Below are 23,879 nucleotides of genomic sequence, written 5' to 3' on the forward strand. Positions count from 1 at the left end.
ACCCCATTTTTTTTTTGCAAATCGAGGAACTAAAATGACTTAACTCCTTATAATGCCACCCTCAATATAACGCCAAAGTAGGCTGGGACAAAAGCTGGCTTATAACGAGGTAACACAGTATTTGGGACATGCAATTTTAGGGGCCGAACCCAGAATTCCTTGAAAGGTGTTATTTTGAAGCTTGCATGTTAGGCCATATAGAAATTTTATTTATTTGACATCGGCAGCTGACCCACTAAAATTGTGCAGTCTGAGGAAATTTTATTGACCTTTGATCTTAAAAATTTGCTTTCGATGTATCAATCCAAAATTCCTGAAGATTTATGTTTACATACTATGCAACAATTCAAATCACCTTTGCGCTTTAAGATCTGAACAATCTTCAAAGCATTTCTATGACCTGTTAAGCATTAAGCATTATGATAAATGAACAACATTGCAGACATGCCAAATGTAAAGCAAAGTTTGAATGGTATTATTCAGCTGAAATATATAGGTTGACGGGAAAAGTATTGTGTAAAGCAGAATATACCAGTTTGATACAGGCTGTAAATATTTTACAAATGAAATAAAAGGTGGTTGTCGTCGGGAATTGCAGATGCCGTTCCGAAAGAGGTGCCAAAAATTCAGAGAGAACTTGAAGCTTCCCTGAGCAGGCAGGGGTCTAGAATTTTTTTTCACAGTCACTTGCCCACGGACAAGTTCTACTTAGAAATACACTTGGCCAAGTTCAAATTTCACTTGCCCAAAAATAAAAATATTTTTGTCATAGATGTTATCTTTACTTGTTTACTTTTAGTTTCATTTTTGTCTTCAGTGCCTCCTTTGCCTCTTTCTCATTTCCAGTACTAGCACCTTTTTAGCAAAACCATTTGAATTGGAAGAAACTCATTTTTTTCACATTTTCATTAAAATAAGTTAATTGATATCATAAATTAAACTTTAGAAGGAGACAAGACAACTTAGCATTATTTACAATAGTTATTATTTTTCTTTCACAAAAACACAAGAGGTCATAATTGTTTGTAAATTTCATTATTCTGCTGAAATATCAAGTCATAAATATAATAATCACAACTAGAAACAAACTGAAAGTAATCACATTCATACACCGTAGTGTGCAAGTAGTCAATCCGGAATTCTGCGGGTTATCCGGATTAGTTTTGATATTAGATAAGCAACATTACTACCGGTAGTGAAATAAGTACTTGCTTAGTTAGATAATTTTACTAACATTAGATCATGAAGATGTGACATTCTTGTAATTGTATTGATAATCTAATGTGGTCAGTATTAAATTTAATAAAAATTCATTCAAAAGTTTATTACTTTCCCGTGCGGGTAAGTTTATCACTCTAGGTCTGTTTCCCGAGATGACATTGCACTTGCCCCTGGCAACGGGAAAGCGTAATTCTAGACCCCTGAGCAGGGGAAGTGTAGCAAACTGTATATAGGGAGCTATACTGCTTTGCTAGGGAGCTAGCTTTTCTTTTGATGTTTTAGAGTCCCTCTCTTGATCATGCAAGTAGAATAACGGAGAGTGTGACCAATACTTGGATGGGTGATTGTTACACTTCACATAAGTAATAAAAATTAACTAAAAGAAACATACACTTACCCAGATGTATACATTTACATTTCTCTTTTTATTTCATGAAACAGATCTGTGACATTAAAACGACGAGGATTGACTACATGTTAAAAGAGATTAGTGAAACATTGCTGTGTGACTTACCAGAGAGACATCCATGGACTGTCTCGGAATTCCTTCAGAAGACAGAGGTAACATAGACAGTAGTTGTGCTATGGTATAAAATTTGTGAAGCAGTTACTGCAATGGAAATTCCTTCAGTTCAGAATTCTATTGCACTTGCTGTCTTACTCTATAACATGTGCTGTCTTATTCTATAGTATGTGCTGTCTTACTCTATAGCATGTGCTGTCTTACTCTATAGTACGTGCTGTCTTACTCTATAGCACTTGCTGTCTTACTCTATAGCATGTGCTGTCTTACTCTATAGCACGTGCTGTCTTACTCTATAGCATGTGCTGTCTTACTCTATAGCACGTACTGTCTTACTCTATAGCACGTACTGTCTTACTCTATAGCACGTGCTGTCTTACTCTATAGTATGTACTGTCTTACTCTATAGCACGTGCTGTCTTACTCTATAGCACGTACTGTCTTACTCTATAGTATGTACTGTCTTACTCTATAGCACGTGCTGTCTTACTCTATAGCACTTGCTGTCTTACTCTATAACATGTGTTGTTTTACTCTATAACATGTGCTGTCTTACTCTATAACACTTGCTGTCTTACTCTATAGCACTTGTTGTCTTACTCTATAGCACTTGCTGTCTTACTCTATAGTATGTACTGTCTTACTCTATAGCACTTGCTGTCTTACTCTATAACACTTGTTGTCTTACTCTATAACACTTGCTGTCTTACTCTATAGCACTTGCTGGCTTACTCTGTAGCATGTGCTGTCTTACTCTATAGCATGTGCTGTCTTGCTCTATATCATGTGCTGTCTTACTCTATAGCATGTACTGTCTTACTCTATAGCACTTGCTGTCTTACTCTATAGCACTTGCTGTCTTACTCTATAACACTTGCTGTCTTACTCTATAACACTTGCTGGCTTACTCTATAGCATGTGCTGTCTTACTCTATAGCATGTGCTGTCTTGCTCTATATCATGTGCTGTCTTACTCTATAGCACTTGCTGTCTTACTCTATAGCATGTGCTGTCTTACTCTATAGTATGTACTGTCTTACTCTATAACATGTGCTGTCTTACTCTATAGCACTTGCTGTCTTACTCTATAGCATGTGCTGTCTTACTCTATAGCATGTGCTGTCTTACTCTATAGCACGTACTGTCTTACTCTATAGCACTTGCTGTCTTACTCTATAACGTGCTGTCTTACTCTATAGCACTTGCTGTCTTACTCTATAGCATGTGCTGTCTTACTCTATAGCACTTGCTGTCTTATTCTATAGCACTTGCTGTCTTACTCTATAGCATGTGCTGTCTTACTCTATAGCACTTGCTGTCTTACTCTATAACACTTGCTGGCTTACTCTATAGCATGTGCTGTCTTACTCTATAGTATGTACTGTCTTACTCTATAACATGTGCTGTCTTACTCTATAGCACGTGCTGTCTTACTCTATAGCATGTGCTGTCTTACTCTATAGTATGTGCTGTCTTACTCTATAGCACTTGTTGTCTTACTCTATAGCACTTGCTGTCTTACTCTATAGCACTTGTTGTCTTACTCTATAGCACTTGCTTTCTTACTCTATAGTATGTACTGTCTTACTCTATAGCATGTGCTGTCTTACTCTATAGCACTTGCTGTCTTATTTTATAGCATGTGCTGTCTTACATTAGTCATGTTGCAGTTGATGGTTTGCTGTTTGTCGTCCATTATAAATTTTAAATATTTTATCTTCTCTGAGTGTATTACCATTTTTTGTCAAATTTGGTGTGGCCTGAGGGATAGAACCTAAGAAAAGATGTAATCTTTCAAAAGCTTCTTCCTTACTCTGGGACATCTAGTAGACAAAGTGTGTGTAAAGTCATGATGGAAACAGAAAGTACTAAGTAAAGTGCAGTGAAAATGTGTTTGTACACAGTATCTGATGATTATATACAAACTGTATTTATAGAAATATTCTTGTGAAATGGCACTGGAGATAAACAGAATGAGCCAAGTGGTAGAGGATGCAGTAAAAGAATTGGTCAGAATATTTTTACACCGAGCACATTTGGTACAGTGCTCGTTAGAAATTGATGAAAACACAGATAGAGGAGACACAATATGTAAGTTGATATGATGTATATAGCATTTTTAGCTCACCTGAGCTTCCCAAATGAGCTATTCTGATCACATTTTGTCTGTCATCTGTCTGTTTCATCTTCTCCAAAACCATCCATTGGGCCAATATCAATCAAACTTGGTACAAATCATCCATGGGTGAAGGGGATTCAAGTTAGTTCAAAATTAGTCCTTGTGATCTCATTATTTTTTTGGCATGGATTTTGTGCAAGGGGATTAATTAATGTTGGGGGAAAATAGTAGGACACAGAAAAATCCCACTACAGCCAGACCTTCATTTGGGAGAATGTATAATTGGCAGATTATAACCATATCGTGTTTTAGGTGCATTGGTACATTATTTAGTCATTGAAATTGCATATATTGCAGCTGTTTCTGCAAAGTTATCAGCAATAACTGGGTCAGATTTAACTCCAGTATGTGAAGAAACTGATGTGACAGATGAACAACACATTCGGGAAGCCTGTGATGAGCTTAGGGAGTTCTTCAATCAAAGACTGGTGGAGTCTCTATTGAAGGCAACCAGACACTCTCTAGACATGCTGAGGAGGAGATTCTTTTCTGGGTAAATATAACTGTCCTGCAGAAAGTATTGATTGACCTAATAACTTGCCATCAAGGATATGGAATGCTTGTACACTATATGCATTTCAAACTCTGGTACCTCAACCTAAACTTGTGCTTGAGTTTATTGTTAGCCATGATTAGATATTGTGTATTGGCTTAAAAGCCAGTTAAGTGTATAGGCCTATTTTATGGGTTTTCTTTGATATTCCCTACTGATTTTACTCTGTGTTTTGCTAATGCAACAATAAATTCAGTAACTGATAATTTTATTTCGCTATTGTGAAAATCAGTCCTATGTTACAAACAAATTTATGAAGGACTGATGTTGACATTCAACAAAAAGGCAATTGTCTGGGCTTCAAGATAGATATACTTGCTTACAAAGATGGTGATGCACAGACAAGTTGACCCTCTTCTATGTGTGTGTAAAACTTGTTTGTTGTACCGTGTATTCAATAACGTCACATTGATATAACCTATAAGCATCAAACTGAATACATGAAATATCAAAATAGTGGACTCTACAATCTCACCTTTTTCATTAGCAAAAACATGCACTCCATTTTTATACTGGACATTTTATGTTATGATGCTGTCTGTCTGTATGTCGTCCTATTTTCCAGACCATTTTCTATAACTGATGCATGTACAGTTTTGAAATTTGGTAACATTTTAGCTGGATTGGTGCATGTGATTTACTTTAGGGTTAAAAGTAGGTCAAACAGTTTTCCAGAATTTTAGCTCACCTGATTGTTGTCCGTTGTCTGTCTGTCTGTAAACTTTTTACATTTTCAACTTCTTCTCCAGAACCACTGGGCCAATTTCAACCAAACTTGGCCAAAAACATCATTGGGTGAAGGGCTTTCAAGTTTGTTCTAATGAAGGGCCATGTCTCTTTCAAAGGGGAGATAATCGCAAAAATAGGGTGGAGTCATTTAAAAATCTTCTACTCAAGAACCACTGGGCCAGAAGAACTGAAATTTAGAAGAAATCTTCCAAACATAGTGAAGATTCAAGTTTGTTTAAGTCATGGCCACCGGGGGGTTGGATGGGGCCACAATAGGGGATCAAAGTTATCTTGAAAAATCTTATTCTCAAAAACTACTGGGCCAGGAAAGTGGAAATTTACATGAAAGGTTCCTAACATAATGCAGATTCAAGTTTGTTAAAATCATGGCCCCCGAGAATAGGATGGGGCCACAATAGGGGATCAAAGTTTTTATATTGAAATATATAGGGAGAATCTTAAAAATCTTCTCAAAAACTACTGGGCCAAGAAAAATGAAATTTACAGGAAAGCTTCTTGACATAGTGCAGATTTAAGTTTATTAAAATCATGGTCCCCGGGGGTTAGATGAGGCGACAATAGAGGATCAAAGTTTTACATACAAATATATAGGAAAAATATTTAACTATGAGCCAAGGTGACTCTGGTGAGCGATGTGGCCCATGGGCCTCTTGTTTTTATTATTCTTTAATACATAATAATTTTAAGGGGGGTGGGGGGGGGGAGCTTATAGTGATTTGAATCCGCAAAATTATGAACCCGCGAACGTGTCTAAAATGGAAATACAACCCGTGAAATTATTCCCCTATACAGTATCGTTCTTTACGATTTGATGTATGTACAAATATTGAATACGAATTGGGTCTTGAGTGCATTATGCAAGGAAGGGAAAGTTAAAGAAATGGTGAAGACGGATGTAGATAACCAATGTCTTTTGAAATGTATGCATCCTATACTAGTAATAAAGAAAAGAGAGGATTAGGACATGAAGAAATATGGACGTTTAAAATATCTAAGCCATAAATAAATGCAGTTGCTGAAGTCTTTAAAACAAGGATACAGAATAAAGAAGTATTCACCACAAACACATCCCCTTCTATCTTTCCCATTGTGGAGAATATGGTTTCCAAGGGATGTTTATGTTTGATTTTACAGCCAACTTTTATTACATTGTACGTTGACTTTGGTATTGTGTAATTTTATTATGAGAAATATGATACCAGAATTCCACTGTTTTTCAATAGGGTTTCAAAGATTTACATTATGTAGATATATGCAGCAATGGTTTCCGGGCTCTAAAGCATTATCCTTTCCACCTACCGTCACCATATCATATATATGGACTACCCATGGGATGAAGATGTTCCCTATCGATTTTGGGGTCAAAAGGTCAAAGGTCAAACGCACTGGACATCGAAGTAGCAGTATGGTTTCCGGGCTCTAAAGCATTATCCTTTCCACCTACAGTCACCATATCATACATATGGACTACCCATGGGATGAAGATGTTCCCTATCAATTTTGGGGTCAAAAGGTCAAAGGTCACGCGCACTGGACATTGAAGTAGCAATATGGTTTCCGAGCTCTAAAGCGTTATCCTTTCCACTTACAGTCACCATATCATACATATGGACTACCCATGGGATGAAGATGTTCCCTATCAATTTTGGGGCCAAACGGTCAAAGGTCACGCGCACTGGATATCGAAGTAGCAATATGGTTTCCATTTAAATTCTTTAATGGCTTTTTTTATCGCATGGAGATGCTGTGTTCCTAGATACCTTTTGGATCATAATACTGAAGTTTTACCTATTACCAACACCCTTTGGGAGATTGGGGTAAGCGGGGGGTATTCTTAGTGAGCATTGCTCACAGTACCTCTTGTTGTATATGAAGGTTAAAGTCTATTGAAACCATGAGTCTCCAAGCTAGGGTGGGATTACCTGGAGCCAAAAGTGGGACCACATTAAGAGTTTGAAGATTTACATACAAATTTGTAGGAAAACTTTTTGAAAATCATCTCAAGAACCACAAATATGCAATTTATCAAATGAATATGCAAACATTTGATCAAGTGTAGGGTAGATTCAAATTTGTTCAACCATGACCTCAGATTTTAAGGGAAGAGATTTTGTTTTAACATGGGAAATTGAAATAGCTCTGGTGAGCAATGTGACCCATGGTCCACTTGTTTAAAAATTGCTCCTAACCCCCATCCCCTTATCCTTTCTCATGGAAAAAAAAGTCCATATTGCAGAAAAGATGGGAATTAAAATGTATTCGTAACAAGTATTTAGTTGTCTAGATGAATATTGAAATGTGTATTCTTAGTGGCAGACGATCTACCTTGATGCAATTTGATGAAGGTGTAGGAGGAACAACTGATGGCAGCAGAGTTCCTTTCTTTACAGCAGATATAGCCCTTGCCATACCAAATGTTGTAAGTTAATGATAAATAAAATTTATTTTAATATTCCTTATTTTAATATGTCTATCATAGGTGAGTTGTATTATGGTATTGTGTATGTTATTGTATCGTTTAACTTAATCTGACTGCAGGTAATGCGGCCCAGTGTAGAGGACATACAAACAGCACTGAACAGGGCAACTCAGCTAGTGTTGGATATCAGCAAAGGGGTCTACCAATGGAACCAAGACCGAGAAAAACAATATGTACGGCATATTTCAAAAAAGCCCTCACTTGCCATGGTTCAAGGTGCAGGCCAAGGTATGTTCACACCACTATCATAGATATGCCATTAAAATCATAACATATGATATCTATTATTGTCATTCATCATCTGACCAGTTGCTAATCATATTTACTATGTGACAGCAGTGAACGGAATTGTATGAGGAGCAATATTCTAAGCTGGTTTGTAAAATCTATAACTGCAGGCCACCCTATTTGTGAAATTTGTAACTACAGGCTACCTCTAATATTTGTGCAATTTGTTACCGCAACTGTTATTGGTGTTTTATTTTTGTTCAGTACATGGTGGTAATCATAAATTAGCTAATACGTACAGTGAATAATTGATTTGCATGTACTGCATGGTTTTCAAAAGATAAGCATGAGGAAAAAAAGGATTACAGTGAAACACGCTTAATAACAAACACACTTATAACGAATTCATGCATATTATGAAGTGATATTCTTGTACTTGTTTTAAAATTGATATCGATATTTATATATCAATAAATTTATAATCTTCCTTTAATTGATTCCTTACATTTCTACTTAGTACTCGTTGATTCATTGAAAACTACAAACGTGCATTTTAAGGATATGCTAATCAACGAAATGCAACATATACCTTTGCTGGCACTTCAATTGATAAATGCTTGAAAAGTACAATTTTCAACAAAGTATGTCAATTTAGCATAACTTTTGTGAATACTTATAGTTTACAACACTGGAATGCTAAAACAGAAGCGATATACTCGTGTGACAGGTTTTCCATATGTTCATCTATTTGTGTCGCCAGAAAGAAACCACTTGAAACGTAAAATTTATAAAGATGTACAAAAACTCTAACTAAATTTTAGTTTCATTTCTGATTCTTTAAAGACGTTGAATAGCTTTTGATTTAAGTTTGAGGAATCAGGATTAGAGAAAAAACCTTAAGAATATTTATGCCTGACACTTAATACTTGTCAGCATGATTATAGACTTTATATATCGATATATCCTGTGGAGTTGATAGTTTAGCTATATAATTTCTGTTTGATACTTTTTCCCGTTCATATTGTAGATACGCACAACTCACTGAGACAACTTGAAACGCCTTTAAAACATTATTATAAGAGCATAGTGGACAACAAGGATGTTTCTAAGTATGTGGTGATCATGTCTTCTGCTCTTGGCTCAATGAAACCAGAAGTATCAGAAGCTTTACAGCGATACTCCGATTACTCCTTCCTGTGGAAACATGATAGAGTTGAAGCTGTAAAGGTTTGATGTTGCTTTGATTTTCTAAACTTATTTTTTTCAGCTATTCGATGAACTACAAAGTTTAATTTTAAACTTTTGTCTCTGGATTTATTATCCCCTTACAACATGATTGCAAGGGGTGTGATAACTTACCCATATGTGCTTGTTTGTGTCAGGAAATTCTAGATATTGGTATCATACTTCCTACGATGATAACAAATTGAAAGAGGAAGAATATTTTTTGTTTCAAAAGGTCAGGTGAGATCACAGACAAAATTTTGAAATGTGAAAATATATTTGATGTCCAGTACAATCCCAGCTAACAGGAAGACTGCTATTAATTTCTTGGTTGAAAGGTCAAGGGTTAAGGTCATAGTCAGTGATTGATTGATTGTAACAATGTTTTGGTCCTCATATAAAGTGTACAAAAGTATGCTTGATTCATGTGATGGAAAAGTTGTGCATGATACAAAGACAGTTTAATCTCAACATTTCAGAAATGTCATGTATCTTATTTATGATGATATATCTTTGTTTTGGAGACTTGTTGATCTCATTGTTCATCTATCTATCCATCTGTCTATCAGCACTTGTTATGAAGTGATATTTCTAGCAGTTTTCACTATAATATATTAAGATCAGAAATACTTTACAAAGAGAGAAAGACACCTATGAATTTTGGGGTCATATCACTCTGTTTGTATTTATGTTTTTATGTGTTTTGTGATGCAATGACTTAAACAGTTGTCATGGTAACAATTTCAAATTTTTATAAAGAAGGAGTTGACCAAAAGAGAAAGACACCAATTATTGTGGGGTGTGCATTGAAAAATGTGTAACCTTTGTAGGAATTACACCTGCCCATCTGTTCAGCATCAATTTCATTGTGACACAGTATCCTGAATAGTTTCCAATATAAAGCTTGTATATATTTTATGTAAGTGTTGTTTATCATTAAAGGAAGACACCCAGTGATTTTGAGGTCATGATGGCAAGGTCATAGCAGTCCTTTATTTTGTGTGTTTGCTTTCATTGTGACATTATACATTGAAACGTTTTCAACACAAACTTTTCTTTTTTAGCTCAACTGAGTTGAGAGCGCAAGTGAGCTTTTCTAATCGCCTTTTGTCCATCATCTGTCCCCTCCATCCGTCTGTTCGTCTGTAAACTTTTTACATTTTCGACTTCTTCTCCAGAACCACTGGACCAATTTCAACTAAACTTGGCAGAAAGCATCCTTGGGTGAAGGGCTTTCAAGTTTGTTAAAATGAAGGGCCATGCCCCCTTCAAAGGGGAGGTTATCACAAAAATTCCAAAATAGGGTGGGGTAATTTAAAAATCTTCTTCTCAAGAACGACTGAGACAGAAGAGCTGCAATTTACATGAAAGCTTCCTGACATAATGCAAATTCAGTTTGTTAAAAGTTTGACCCTCGGGCTTGGGATGCGGCCACAATAGGGGATCAAAGTTTTATATACAAATATATAGGGAAAATCTTTAAAAATCTTCTCAAGAACCTTTCATGCAAATTTGTACTTTCTAGCCCAGTGGCTAGGAAAGTACAAATTTACATGAAAAGTTCCTGACATAGTGCAGATTCAAGTTTGTTAAAATCATGACCCCCGAGGGTAGGATGGGGGCACAATAGGGGATCAAAGTTTTACATGGGAATACATAGGTAAAATCTTTGAAAATCTTCTCAAGAACCACTGGACCAGGAAAGTAGAAACTTGCATGAAAAGTTCCTGACATAGTGCAGATTCAAGTTTATAAAAATCTTGATTCCCAAGAGTAGGCTGGGGCCACAATTGAAATCAAAGTTTTACATGCGAATCTATAGTGAAAATCTTAAAATATGCGCCAAGGTGACTTGCGTGAGCGATGTGGCCCATGGGCCTCTTGTTTATCTTGGCATCATGAGGCCAACGGTTAATGTCACAGCAGACCCCCAATCCAAGATTAATATATTTCCATTGTGACAAAATATCTTGAAAAGTTTTCAACATACAGTTTTCATATTCTAGAGAAAAGCAGTTGTTTATTAAAAGAAGACACCTATAGATTATGAGTGTCTGTCTGTGTGTTTGTCCATCATCACTTTCGTTGTGACTCAATATCTGGAACATTTTTCACAAAAAGTTGTTTCATGCAAAGGACTTTAGGTAATTAACCATTAAAGGAAGACACCTATAGATTTTTGGTCATGAGGTCAAAGGTCAATGAAAATTACAGCAGACCTTCCTACTAAGTTTACTACACTTGAAGCTTTCATATTGTATGCAAAGTTAATGTTGTTGATCCTGCAGATTAACATGGAATTGCAGATCTGGGAAAAGAACATTGATGAATTTTGTATAGTTGCACTGGTACATGTAATGCATGACTTAAGCTTGATGCGGCCCTTTCTGACTGAGTCAGTTTTGTAGTTGGCAGATAATGATTGTGCCAATAATGTGTTTTAGCTTGTTTAGGGGCACCAAAGTTAAGCCATTTTTCTGAAAGAACAAGTTGGCTCAATTGAGCAGTACGGCCCATGGGCCTCTTGTTTCTGTAGTTGTGATGTGGAGAATTTATGTATTTTAGGAATTTATGATGGAGGAACCAATACTCTCTGAATTCAAGGCCCAATGCACAATCTTCAAAAATCTTGAGAACAACATAGATGACATCCAGGCATCTGAGATTGTTGGTCCAATTGAATTGTTTCCAGGTAGACCATCTGTAGCAAATAAACAATTAACTGTGAATGTATTGATTGCACACTTCATAATTAAAGACATTAAAGGACACATCTCGTGTTTTCTAAGTATACAGAATTATATGCATTTTGTCTTCCTTATGCTTATAGAAATGAATTGTAATAGTTCGTTCGCTGAAGTATTGCGATAATTAGCCATAATACGGACTTAAATCTAAGCCCCGATTTCAAAAAGCCTAGTTAATTAGATAGGTAGTCACGTGGTACAGTGACGTCATATGCAACCTTCGTTGATCAACTTGTTGTAAAAGTAGTGTTAGATATTTTTGAAAACTCAAGTTTTAGGGGCCTAATTTATTTACCATGGATAACATTTATTTCGATGTTGACAAATTTCCCGAGTTTTGTATCTTTTAGCCACCAGTGCATACAAATAGCGACCCAAATGTAGCGAGGAAAGCGATTATGAAATCTGCATTTGCAGTAAATAATGTTTACATGGGATCACTGTCTAAACACTATTTGGTAATGCCATTTCTGTAAACAACTGTAATTAGCGTTGTTGCTTTTCTAAAATAAACAGTGCAATTATTATTAAATTTATTTTTGGATAAGTTAGATAGGCCTAAATTATGATACGATGACGTATCATTGACAACTATAGGCCTACTGTCACGGGTGCATTGGGGGGGGGGGGGGGGGATGGATGATCAAATTTATAGTGAAAATCACAATATTTTAAAATTATTTTATTGAAGCAGTTTTATTAATCATTATTTTTTTTATCTACACGTTGTTACTTAGGAAGTGGGAGCGCGGCGTGCTGTTGTTGTTACGTACACTTTCCTTAAAAGAAATGAAAGCATTATAATTCAATTCAAAGTTGGGAAATACAATATTTTATTATTTATAATTGAAAGTTCAATTATCTTTTATCTTTAAATTTCTTTTTTAAAACTACCAGTTGGTAGAAACTGCGAGCACAAGTTCTGCCTATATGTTGTTACAAGGTGAAGGTCAGTTGGTGCGAGTGTGTATTGAATTTGAGAGCAGAATGGAAAGCATATAGGCCTACCGTAGGCCTATATGTGACAGCTAGTGCATAGCTTTGATAGAACCATTTTCTCGCAGTTTATCTACGTCTTTGTCCAAGTGCTTGTTTGAAAAAGTACAGGGACAAATTCTACTGGTTTTTTATGGCAAAGTTGTTGTGCCGACAAAAAATATTCACTTCTTGTCCCTCATACCTTCTTTCGAAAATTAAAAAAAACACAGTCCAAATCCTCTCTAGTGACAGCAAGTACACCCTTAAATGGCACAAAACACCCTAATGCAGTGTTATTTACAAGTCGTTAATGTGATAATTGGTTATTTTGTCAATTCAATCTAATCTGTTTATGAAATGGCTAACAACTGTTTTCAAATCTTCTCGCTCGAGGTCGCATATGATGTCACAGATAATGGCGAGTAAAATATCGAAGAAAATATGCATATCGCAAGATTTGAATTTCATCACTTTCAAACTACGCAAACTGTTTCATTTAAAACACATGTTAAGTGAAGTTAAGTAGGCATGAAATGAATTAATTTTGCTGAAAAAGTTAAAGTTTAGAAACATGCAATGTGTCCTTTAAGGACATGCGTGACATTTTTCAGTGATATATATATAATATTTCATGTTTCATGTACAACTTGTGAAACAACTCACTTGCATCCTATCTTGCTTGTACAAAAAAATTAGGGTATCTTACCATGACTATTTTAGAGTCAGCATAGTTTGATAGTTCCTGGTTGTTGCAAGTAAAAATGTAAACACAGTTCTTATGTATTACAGAAGGTTGCATTCATATGGACATTACTAAAAGTTATTGTAGCAAAGAAGGAGAGAGAAATCTCTGGATTTATAATCAGAGATCAAACCCAGGACCCTTTCATAATTAGTTAAGTGATCTAACCTTTGAGCTACCCATCCAATATACAATGTAAGTTAATATCATTAGAATATAAAACTTCAATTATATTTCGAATCATACAAGAATTCTTCAAATTAAGGAGATGAAAAAGTCATCTTAGAGAAAATGTGAAATGAAAATAAGATTAACTATGCTTTACGAATTTATTACACAATCTTAAAGCCTATAAACTATGAGGAAATTCCCCCAACCTTAAGATAATGTAATGATAATTTAAATAGTTGGTAAAAATGGACAAAATATAGGGACAAGACAGACAATGCCAGTATAGGAAAATGGAAGAAGTGTAGCTAACAATGCCAGCACAGGTATGGATATGCCCCCCCCCCCCCCCTCCCCTTTTTTAAAAAAAATTTTTTATTTTTAATTTGTAGCAATAATTTCTCTCAAATATGTGAATTCCCTGTCTATCTCATCCCTCTTTCGATTTATATAATCGTTTCACGCTCTTTGTAAGCTTTAGAGATTGGCCTTCTTCCGGTATAATAAAATACACAAGGCATGAAACAAAAATTTGTAAACAAACAGGGGGTCCCCATTTCGGGGCACATTTTCCAAGTTATTACAGCGTTACCTAAGGAATTTTGGCGAGCGGCAGGTCAGGGAGATGTCATGCTACGAGTCTTCAACTCGAAACCCATCTCATCTCTTTTATTTGTCACAATCTTGCTTGCATTTATCGGACAGGGCTTCTTCTCTTCCCCTGGCAGCCAAAAAGGAGGTCACAGAGTATGAATTTATAACGTGTCGTGTGATTGGTCCGCGAATAATCCCGAGACCATTTGGATAATCCCAAGACTAAACAATGTCTTTGTGAACCAACCACACGGTGCATACAACAAATTCGTACTATGTGACCTCCTACATGCTACAACTAACTATTTACTGGTTCAATACTGATCCCACTGGTGCAAACATATTGCACATCTATTACTGAACCCTATGCAGTTGAAATTTTTTGTGTCAATTGGAATTTTGAAAGTGTTTGGCAGGGACTATATATTGTGTTGGAAAGATGGATTAATCAAAAAGTTGTAAATGTGTGTGATAATTACAGTTTCTGTTTCATCCAATATGTCTTCTATTTTTATACTCCCATATGTGTATTTCAGTTTTATAATTTATGATACAAGTAGTTCAGACTTGGAACTCGTTCAAACGTTCTAATTTATGAATATGCAACTTCCGAGATATCAGCTCTTATGTGATGGAGGTACGTTCAGTGTTCTGTTGAACGCTTAGGTGGGTACAAGATGTATACATATGCTATAGACTAGCTATGTAAATACGGATAAAAGTAATGAAAGTGTAGATTTTGTTTATATCAGCCGTTGGTATACATTAAACTGACCATATCAAGAATAATATTTGTTTGAATTAGGCTATTAAATTAAGTATGAAATTATTTTTTATTTCCTCCTCTGCACGAGTGATATTTCAATAAAAAAGTAAAGGTGATAATCGATTTTTGTTTGAGCTAATTTATTATTAGATAGTAATAAATTTACTAACATTGTGTGTCCCTGCAGATTGGGTGGTTGCATGATGTCCGATAATCGGCCTTAAGGCAATATATAAAGGCAGCGATAAACATTTGTACCCACCGCGTGTGGACGATAGTATGTTTTGCGTCTCGCTGTGCGTAAGAGTTCCACAAAGGGAAAGAACTATTGGGCAACTCGGAAATTGCATGTTAGGTTGATATATTTTTCCAAGCAGAGCGTAGATTCTCAAAAAGGTATAAATTGATTTTTTAAATTCTAAGACAAGACCTTAAAATTTACGTGAAATTTTAGAAATTGACATTGCTCCTAATATGTCCTTTTATATTCTCAAATATAATGTCGTGAATTTTCTCATATAACAAGTGCAAAAAAGTCATTTATATCCATTACTTGTATTAAACTTTTTTTATTTGTATTGTTAGAAGACATGAGCTTATAATAACAAGCATTGCAACACCATGCAGTTTTTCTTTTTAATTTCCTAATTCTCCTTCAATTTAGAAATCAAAATTACACTTCTCAAAAAATTGATTTTACTCCAAATCTCAGATGTGAACTTCTTTAGTGTAGAAAATTAATGTTAGGACCAGTTTTCCAGAGTTTTTTCCTCCCTAAACACCTTGAGATATTGAATTGATTTTTTGTATGCAGATGTCTATTGATGAGTTACAGATAAAGTTTGAGTTTTGTTCCGGTTTGTTGATTTTTGATGGAGTTGTGCCCCTTTAACTTAGAAAAATTACTGTTATGACCAGTTTTGCAGACTTTTATCTAAACAATTTGAGATATTGAATTGATGATTTGTATGCAGGTGTATATTGAAGAGTTACAGATTGAGTTTGAGTTTGGTTCTAGTTTGTTCATCAACTAAGAAAAATTACTGTTGCGACTTGTTTTTTGGACTTGAAATATTGAATTGATTTTTTGTATGCAGATGTATGTTGATGAATAGATCAAGGTTGAGGTTTTTTTTCCAGTTCGTTGATTTTTGATAGAGTTGTGCACCTTTAACATAGAAAAATTAATGTATTTATTTCACAGCTGTTAAAACATAGTAATAGTGTTGAACATTGAGTTCTTCATTGTACTAAATGCATGTAACATACAATCTAAATACCACATTCAATATTATACTTCGATGGGTTTCCTACATTTGACTTTACTGCAAGAGGGGGCATTCGTGTCATGCCGACACATCTAGTTTATTTTTTTGATAGAACCTTTTTTTATTATGAAAAGTACAATGACAGACTTTATGTTCAAGTTAATATCATAGTCTATTGACTGTGTTAAATACTTAACTTTGGTTGTGAAATGTGCTTTTTGATTGTTTATGAAATATGTTTGTTTTTGTTTTTTTGATAGAACCATTAAAGTTTGCATTAAGAGTGGAAATCAAAGCTTGGAAGCTGATGTTTGGAAAGGAACTTAATAAGCAGTACAGAGAAAAAATGGAAGGGATTTTAAAGTTTGTGGATGATTGCAGTAAAAGACTAGCAAGACCAATTCGTGATCTGGAAGATGTTAGAGAGGCAATGTCTGCACTGAGTGACATCAGAGAAAACCAGATAGCTTTTGACATGCAGTTAGGACCCATAGAGGTTCACGTTTTTAAAAATTTCTCAAAGTTTACCTGGACTGAAAGCTTTTGTGTTCCTCTTTTGTCTGGCGTCCATCTGTTGCCACATAACCTTCTTGGGTAAAGGGAATTTAAAGCAATACAAGCTGTAAGTGATGGTGAATAATTGAAAAATACAGGAACAAATATTCACAGGGAAAAATACAGGAACAAATATTCACAGGGGTGTGATTTTTCCTCTTTTCAGAGGAAATCCTCTGATTTGCTCAATTTTCGAAAAAATGAAACACTGGATTTGATCTAAAGTGGCAGAAAATATTTTTCCAGGTAGGGTGAGGTGTTTTCCTCCCTCTTTGACCAGTTTTCCTCTGATTTCTGAGGAATTCGGTCACATCCCTGTATTCAACATATATGTGATTGAATATATATAACTTCTTAGAATCAGAGTGAATCTGAAGCAATGAACCCGTCAAATCAGCAGAAATTGTATGAATCATTGTCATCCTGTCATTAATTCCTGCTTGTTATCTCTGATGTGCATTGACCCTGAGGGTCACCAGTCTGAAAAAAGTGAAAGAGAGGCACTGAGCACGTGTCGGATTTGAAAACAAATTAACATGCCAATTTTATAGAAAATTCACTAATAAAATTTCATTTGAGAGGCACATTTGCTTAATTATTGCTTTCTTACACTTATAGTACTTTTTGTTATTCATGAAACAATGCAATATTTTCAAACAAACAAAACGTGTAGTTTCTCACGTCAATTTCCCTCTTTGTATATGACCTCAATCTCGGCAATCCAATTATGTTCGGCAATCATCGTTCCCATGTCCGTATATACGTCGCAATGGTGTTTTGTATGAAACACTCATTGTAGGTATGCTCTGAAACAATGTTCCTTTGTTTATTTTGCTGAATTTTTCTTCAGATCTTGGGGATTATATTAGTTACACCGATAGGTGTTCTTTGGTGCATAATTGGATAGATGGAAAAATACTCTCGGTTACAACTTGATAGGTCACACTTTTTTCAAGAGGGAGATAATTAAGAAGTAGTGAAAATGTAATGGCATCTTTTAAAAATCTTTCTCTCAAGGACCACTGGACCAGAAATGTTGAAATTTACATCAAAGCTTCCTGATGTAGTGTAGATTCTTGTTAGTTTAAATTATGTCCTGGCTGGAGGGAGTAGGGTGAGGTCACAATAGTGGATCAAAATATTAAGGAGAAAATCTTTAAAAAATCTCTTTCTCCAACCAAGTTTACCACAAAGCATCCTTAGGTGAAGGGGATTCAAGTTTGTTCAAATGAAGGGGAGTGTCTTCTTCCAAAGGAAAATAATTGTTTTAAGATTTTCTCAAGAAGTACTGAGCTAGAAAAGTTGAAATTTATGTGAAAGCTTCCTGAGGTGTATAGACTCAAGTTTGTTCAAATTGTGGCCCCTGGGAGTAGAGTTGGGCCATATTAGGGGATCAAAGTTTTACATGTCTGGTTCTCTGTATCTTTGTTATTGTATTACTTCCATATAATTCACTGAATAAATGATGAAATTTTCTTTTTTAATGATTATACATGTAAAATTGTTCAGCTAGAATAATACTGAAATTGGGGTCAGTCGGGGACATGTATTGCTTTGCAATACTTTCAGAATGCTCGTTTTCCCATACATTGACCTTAGAGCTGGTGTGGTTTCACAATATATAGGGTTCTAAAGATTTATATTTTTAGTGTCTCAAATCCCTGACATTTTCCCAATCCATACATAGAAAATTCACCCTCTAATATGCCTTTTGTTAGAACTGCCTCTAGAATATTGAGTAGAACTAATGATACCCCATTTTTGTTTTAGGAATCATATGCTATGCTGAATGAATTTGAAGTAGTCGTCAAAAAAGAGGAGACAGACATGGTTGACTCTCTGCGATATTCCTTCCAGAATCTGTTGAGATGTGCGGTAAGGAACAGACAAATTTCTGAAATTTAAATACATTGGGTGAGGAAGAAGTGAATGAAATGCATTTTCTGCTGAATGTTTTTCTTAAATATTTGTAACTGTTGTAATTTACATTAAAGCCCTATTCACATGGAGGTGTATCAAGTTTTACTTCGCTTTGAATTGAATGCGAAGTATTAAACTAATGCACGCCATTTTAAAATTGTATGTACTTTCAAATATTGACAGGAAATATAAGAAGATAAATCTAAATAAATGAATCCCCCCCCCCCCCCCCCCCCCCCCCCCCCAATATGACTGGCAAGTCCTTTGATTTGGTTTTGTTTTAATTTGGGGGAGGGGGGATGAGTTACAGGATATAAAATATGTTATGTAAATATGTAAAACACTGAAAGTAAATGAAAACACACACAATAGCAGTTTTCTGAATCTTGTTTATATGTGTTATTCCTATAAGTTCTCAAGAATATTTCCTCTGATGACCAGCATTCAATCAATGTGTAGTATAAGAGAGGAGAAAATCTGTGGCTGGAGAATCGAACCCGGGTCCCCTGCATTACTAATCAGGTGCTCTAACAACAGCCACCCAGACCGATATCCACTGTCTGTATAGCCCTAACTACTACAAAGACAATTGTTACACCTCAGAACGTGTCTTTCACTGTTATGCTTACTAATGAAAATAGAATGTAGAATTTTCTCGAGAACTGATGAAGTAGAAATGCCAAAACCTCTTTGACAGTTTTCTTGTACATTGAAGGCTCAATTCTGTTCAAACCATTGTGAGGCCATAATAAGGGTGTTAAGTTTTTCCTGAAGAGTACAGTATGTCGAATTAAGATGCAATCAGTTTCATGTAGTATATATTCAGTTTTTGCTAACACCATATCTTTTAGAGCTGCAGAAGGGCCAGGTTCAAAGTTTTTCAGAGGAAAATTCTTTAAAACTTTTCTTCTCAAGAATAACAAGGTTGCAATGTCAAATTCATATGCAAGCATTCTCATGTGGTTTGACCAAAGGTAGGGCAATATTAGGGGCTTGGAAGTATTTCAGAGAAATATGTGGAAGATACTACAAAGAGATTTTCAAGAACTACAAGGGTGTGGCTTCTAAAATTAATATATAAGTATTGTCATGTAATATAGATTCCAGGTTGTACACATTATAACCACTTGGGCCATGGTGGGATCATAAGAGGAGTTATAAGTGTACATAAAATATATTTTTTGTACATCCTTTTCTGCTAACCCTAATATGCATTTAGATTTTATATGGGATCAGCAACCTTAAAGAAGTCCTTCAAATCATTATAATAATTTTAACAAGCAAAGTTGGATTTATATGTCGCCCCTTTTTTATATAATAGTATTTAATTATAGTGGAACTATAAAATTTAAGGAAATGAATTTCAGGACTAACCAATTTTCAAAAATCTTCTTCTCTACACCTTCATATCTTGAAACTAAATGCATAGTGATATAGAGCAGGCAGGCCTCTACAGCAATTGTAACTTACAGGATCCCTAGGGTAGAGGTTCTGACTCCAGGATGGGGTCAAACTTGATGTATATGTGCAAAACATATAAAATTTAATGATATCTGCTTTAATGCTATTGATACTAAATTGAAAGTATTGGATATCTAGAAGGAGTAGGTAGTTCTTTACCAAAATTGTAAATTTCATGATCCTAGGGGGTAAGGGTTTGGTTTCAGGGTGGTGCCAAAATTATTTTGAAGGACTTCTTTAAGGTTGCTGATACTGTATAAAATCTAGATGCATATTAGGGTTAGCAGAAAAGGATGTACAAAAAATGGTGAATTTCGCAAACCGAAGAGTTTTGTCTCTAGGATTGATCCATATTAATCATATTGTTTAATGTTGATAAATATATTATGTAAAGCCTTTCATCAGTGTATGCACTTTTACTTTACTTTTTTTTTTTTTTATTTTTTTTTTTTTTGTACACATACCGGTATATCAGATATACAATAATATTATATCCAGAGAAGAAGGGGAAAAAAAACAAAGCATATGAGCTGAAGGTATGTGTGGTTTGAGAAAGAAAGAAGAAGAGGAAGAGAGAGAAGTTAAGAAAACAGAAGGTTCCATCGATTCCATTGGGCATCAAACTTTTCCTTTTTACCATTTTTATACGAAATAAATTTTTGAGTTTCATAAAAAAAATTCATTTGTGAAATTGCATCACGCACACTCAAGGACTTCTCAGTGCATCTTGCTGTGTACACATAGTATTTAAGCCATAAGACAATAGTGTTTTGTATCAGACTATTATTTTCAATAAAACACTTGTATGCACTTTTGAGGGCATTGAAGTTTTAAGAACACATCTTGTTTTTATACTGTTGCTGAATATTAGAATTTAGATTAGAATAATAGATATTCAGAACAGGATTTTTTCTCTCTCTAGATTTCATAGCCCTTGGGACTAGTGATACTTTTAACTAGTACTCAAGTGAGCGATGTGGCCTGTGAGCCTCTTCTTTCACTAAAGCAAAAGGTTACAAAATGTAGAAGATTCAGTTTTGTTCACACAATGTCCTGTAATGCAAGGGTGTAGCCATGGTTGAAATTTAAATTGTTTTTTCATGATCTTTATAAACAGGTATTTCAAGTATACTAGCACAATGATGTAGAGTAGCAATTGTGCCAAATCAAGAATTTGTGTTGTATAAGGAATGTACAGTAATAAGGAAACGGACCAATTTCATGTCAATGTAAATGCCCTCTTGCTACATGATAAACATTTCATTATTTACAGAATAAGATCCAAGATGAATTAGTCCGTGTGCAACCAGGATTCAAATCTGAACTTCTGACTTCCGTGGAGAATTTTCAAAATGATGTTACTGGTTTTGGATTAAACTATGATACTGTAAGTAGGAGCTCAGTGATACCACATATATTGGGTATATCTTACATTGAGTATATTCTGCAAATTTCTCTCAAACCAATGGTTTCAAATTTTTGGCACTTTAAATTTTGATGCCTGCACTTATGTAAATGGAATTTTTTTGGTTGATTCTCATCTTCTGCTAAAAAGCAAACATTAACAGTGGAAAATTACCCAATATATAGTGGTCTTTTTTTTTTTTGTGGATGTTAGATGTGAAGATCTATTTCTTTGGCATCTACCTGTACATGTTACACTACAGCTCATCTTTTAGAAAGGTCTAAATGCATACATCTCGCCCATCCTTTCGGCAAGTGAACTAAAAAAATTCACTTTTCTGAATGAAAGACTTTGTTGTCTGAATGTTTTTGTCTCCAATACACATATCAACCAGTAATTATAATCACCCCCCTCTACAGTGTCAGCCAAATATCAATCGGTGAATAACCAATTCTTCCCTTCTTTAGTTTTCCCTCCTTCAAGTTTCCCCTTCTTCCAAAGTGTAAACTGTGAAATATAGCATACAAATTGCATTATTGTGGTTGACTGAAGTTGATAAAAAGAATAACAAATGCCAAAGTTATAGAGAAGAAAATTGCAAATGCCATCGTAGGGAAATCGATCGTTTTACTGCTAAGAAGCAGACAAGGGATGTAACTTGTATTTTGAAAGTGTAACAAATCAGTTTTTATTCAATAACTCATTAAAAATGTGCATGGATGCTATTCTGTAAATGGTATTACCAGTTAGAAAGAACATATATATTCCAAAATTTACTATAGTAGTTTGATGTTTACAGTGATAAATAGAGCAATAGAAGTAATGGTAAAATGGAAATGTGCTGTTCTGTGAATGTTACAATGTGTATTTTCATAACTTACTCTTACATAGGAGGGACCAATGTGTGAAGGGATCTCTCCAACAGAGGCCAATGATCGTCTGACTGTGTTTCAGGTATGTAGACATTTTGTTTGATAGTAAATGTACATTCTAATTACAAATCATAACCAATTTAAAAGAAATCATTAAAAGAAATAATCAGATACGCTGGTACGGTTGTATTTAGACTAAAAGCTATCACATTCATAAATTTTATTGTTATGTTGAAATGGGAAATAACTTGATTTTCTCTTTCAAGCATTCATTTATGAAATCAAAAGTTTATTTTTGGTAAGAATTGGTGCCCTGATATATTGTTGGATAGTTGTATGTTTTATGTCCCATTGAGATTTTTTTTACTTGTGTTGAGATGTCACCAGTTGTAGGTGAAGTACCCAAAGTTTAGACTTGTATGCTTAGTGCTTGTGGCTGTAGCAGTGAGAGCTCTTTAATTTTCCAACGCCTGCAGCTACATGGGACATCCATTTTCAAGGTCATATCCGAAAGACCCATGATTCTCTCTTATAAATGCAGAGTGTTTGGCAAAGGAGCAATCACTACCTATGTTTACTTCGTAGGTTTGAAGTAGCCATGGCATGAACAGGTCTCTAACTCATGACCTTATGGTTATAAAGCGAATACTGGACAACTACAACTGGTACACTAATAGCTACTCTGAAGTGGAAAATGACATAGCTGCAGATCTGTAGCTCTCTGGGAAAATGATGGTACAAACTAGAGAGAGCTACAGATCCATCCCTAAAAAAACCTGACGATTTATGGCGCAGAAGAAAATTCGCATGGCGCAGAAGAAAATTCGCATGGTTGAGTCCTTTTGTATTCTTGCATCGCTGTCTCAAAAATTTAATGCCAAAAAATTATCACATTTTCCCACTAAACTTGTGTCCAAACATATTTCAAATAGTCATTAAAGCCCCATGCAACCCAAAAACTCACAGTAAGGAATTTTTTTATATTGAATTTTTGAGATGGTGATGCAAAAATACAAGGTTATAAGGTCTCAACCATGCACACTTTTTTTTCTGCGCCATAAATCGAAGGGTTTTACAAGAGAGTAATCTGTAGCTCTCTGGTCAGTCCAAATATTTTCTCAGAGAGCTACAGATCGGCAGCTAGAAATGACACTATTAAGTTCTTTACAAACCATGAATTAAAATGAAAGGCAAGCACAAGAAAAGTCATGAGCATTAAGTGAAGTATTGTGGAATCATTATAATT

At 35.1% G+C, this 23,879-nt stretch overlaps 1 protein-coding gene across 1 annotated transcript in view; it reads left to right on the plus strand.

Moving 5' to 3' along the window:
- LOC125678099 (dynein axonemal heavy chain 8-like) overlaps positions 1-23,879 on the plus strand; it is a 281,238-nt gene that overhangs the window by 97,276 nt on the left and 160,083 nt on the right. The window contains exons 20-30 of the mRNA XM_056156251.1: positions 1,663-1,782; positions 3,682-3,835; positions 4,221-4,416; positions 7,537-7,645; positions 7,765-7,933; positions 8,961-9,160; positions 11,723-11,849; positions 16,681-16,916; positions 18,746-18,850; positions 21,630-21,743; positions 22,653-22,715. Coding sequence (XP_056012226.1) covers positions 1,663-1,782; positions 3,682-3,835; positions 4,221-4,416; positions 7,537-7,645; positions 7,765-7,933; positions 8,961-9,160; positions 11,723-11,849; positions 16,681-16,916; positions 18,746-18,850; positions 21,630-21,743; positions 22,653-22,715 — 1,593 coding nt within the window. The remainder of the gene's footprint in view (positions 1-1,662; positions 1,783-3,681; positions 3,836-4,220; positions 4,417-7,536; positions 7,646-7,764; positions 7,934-8,960; positions 9,161-11,722; positions 11,850-16,680; positions 16,917-18,745; positions 18,851-21,629; positions 21,744-22,652; positions 22,716-23,879) is intronic.

This window comes from Ostrea edulis, chromosome 2 (assembly GCF_947568905.1).
Source record: "Ostrea edulis chromosome 2, xbOstEdul1.1, whole genome shotgun sequence".
In the NCBI taxonomy this organism is placed as follows: domain Eukaryota; kingdom Metazoa; phylum Mollusca; class Bivalvia; order Ostreida; family Ostreidae; genus Ostrea; species Ostrea edulis.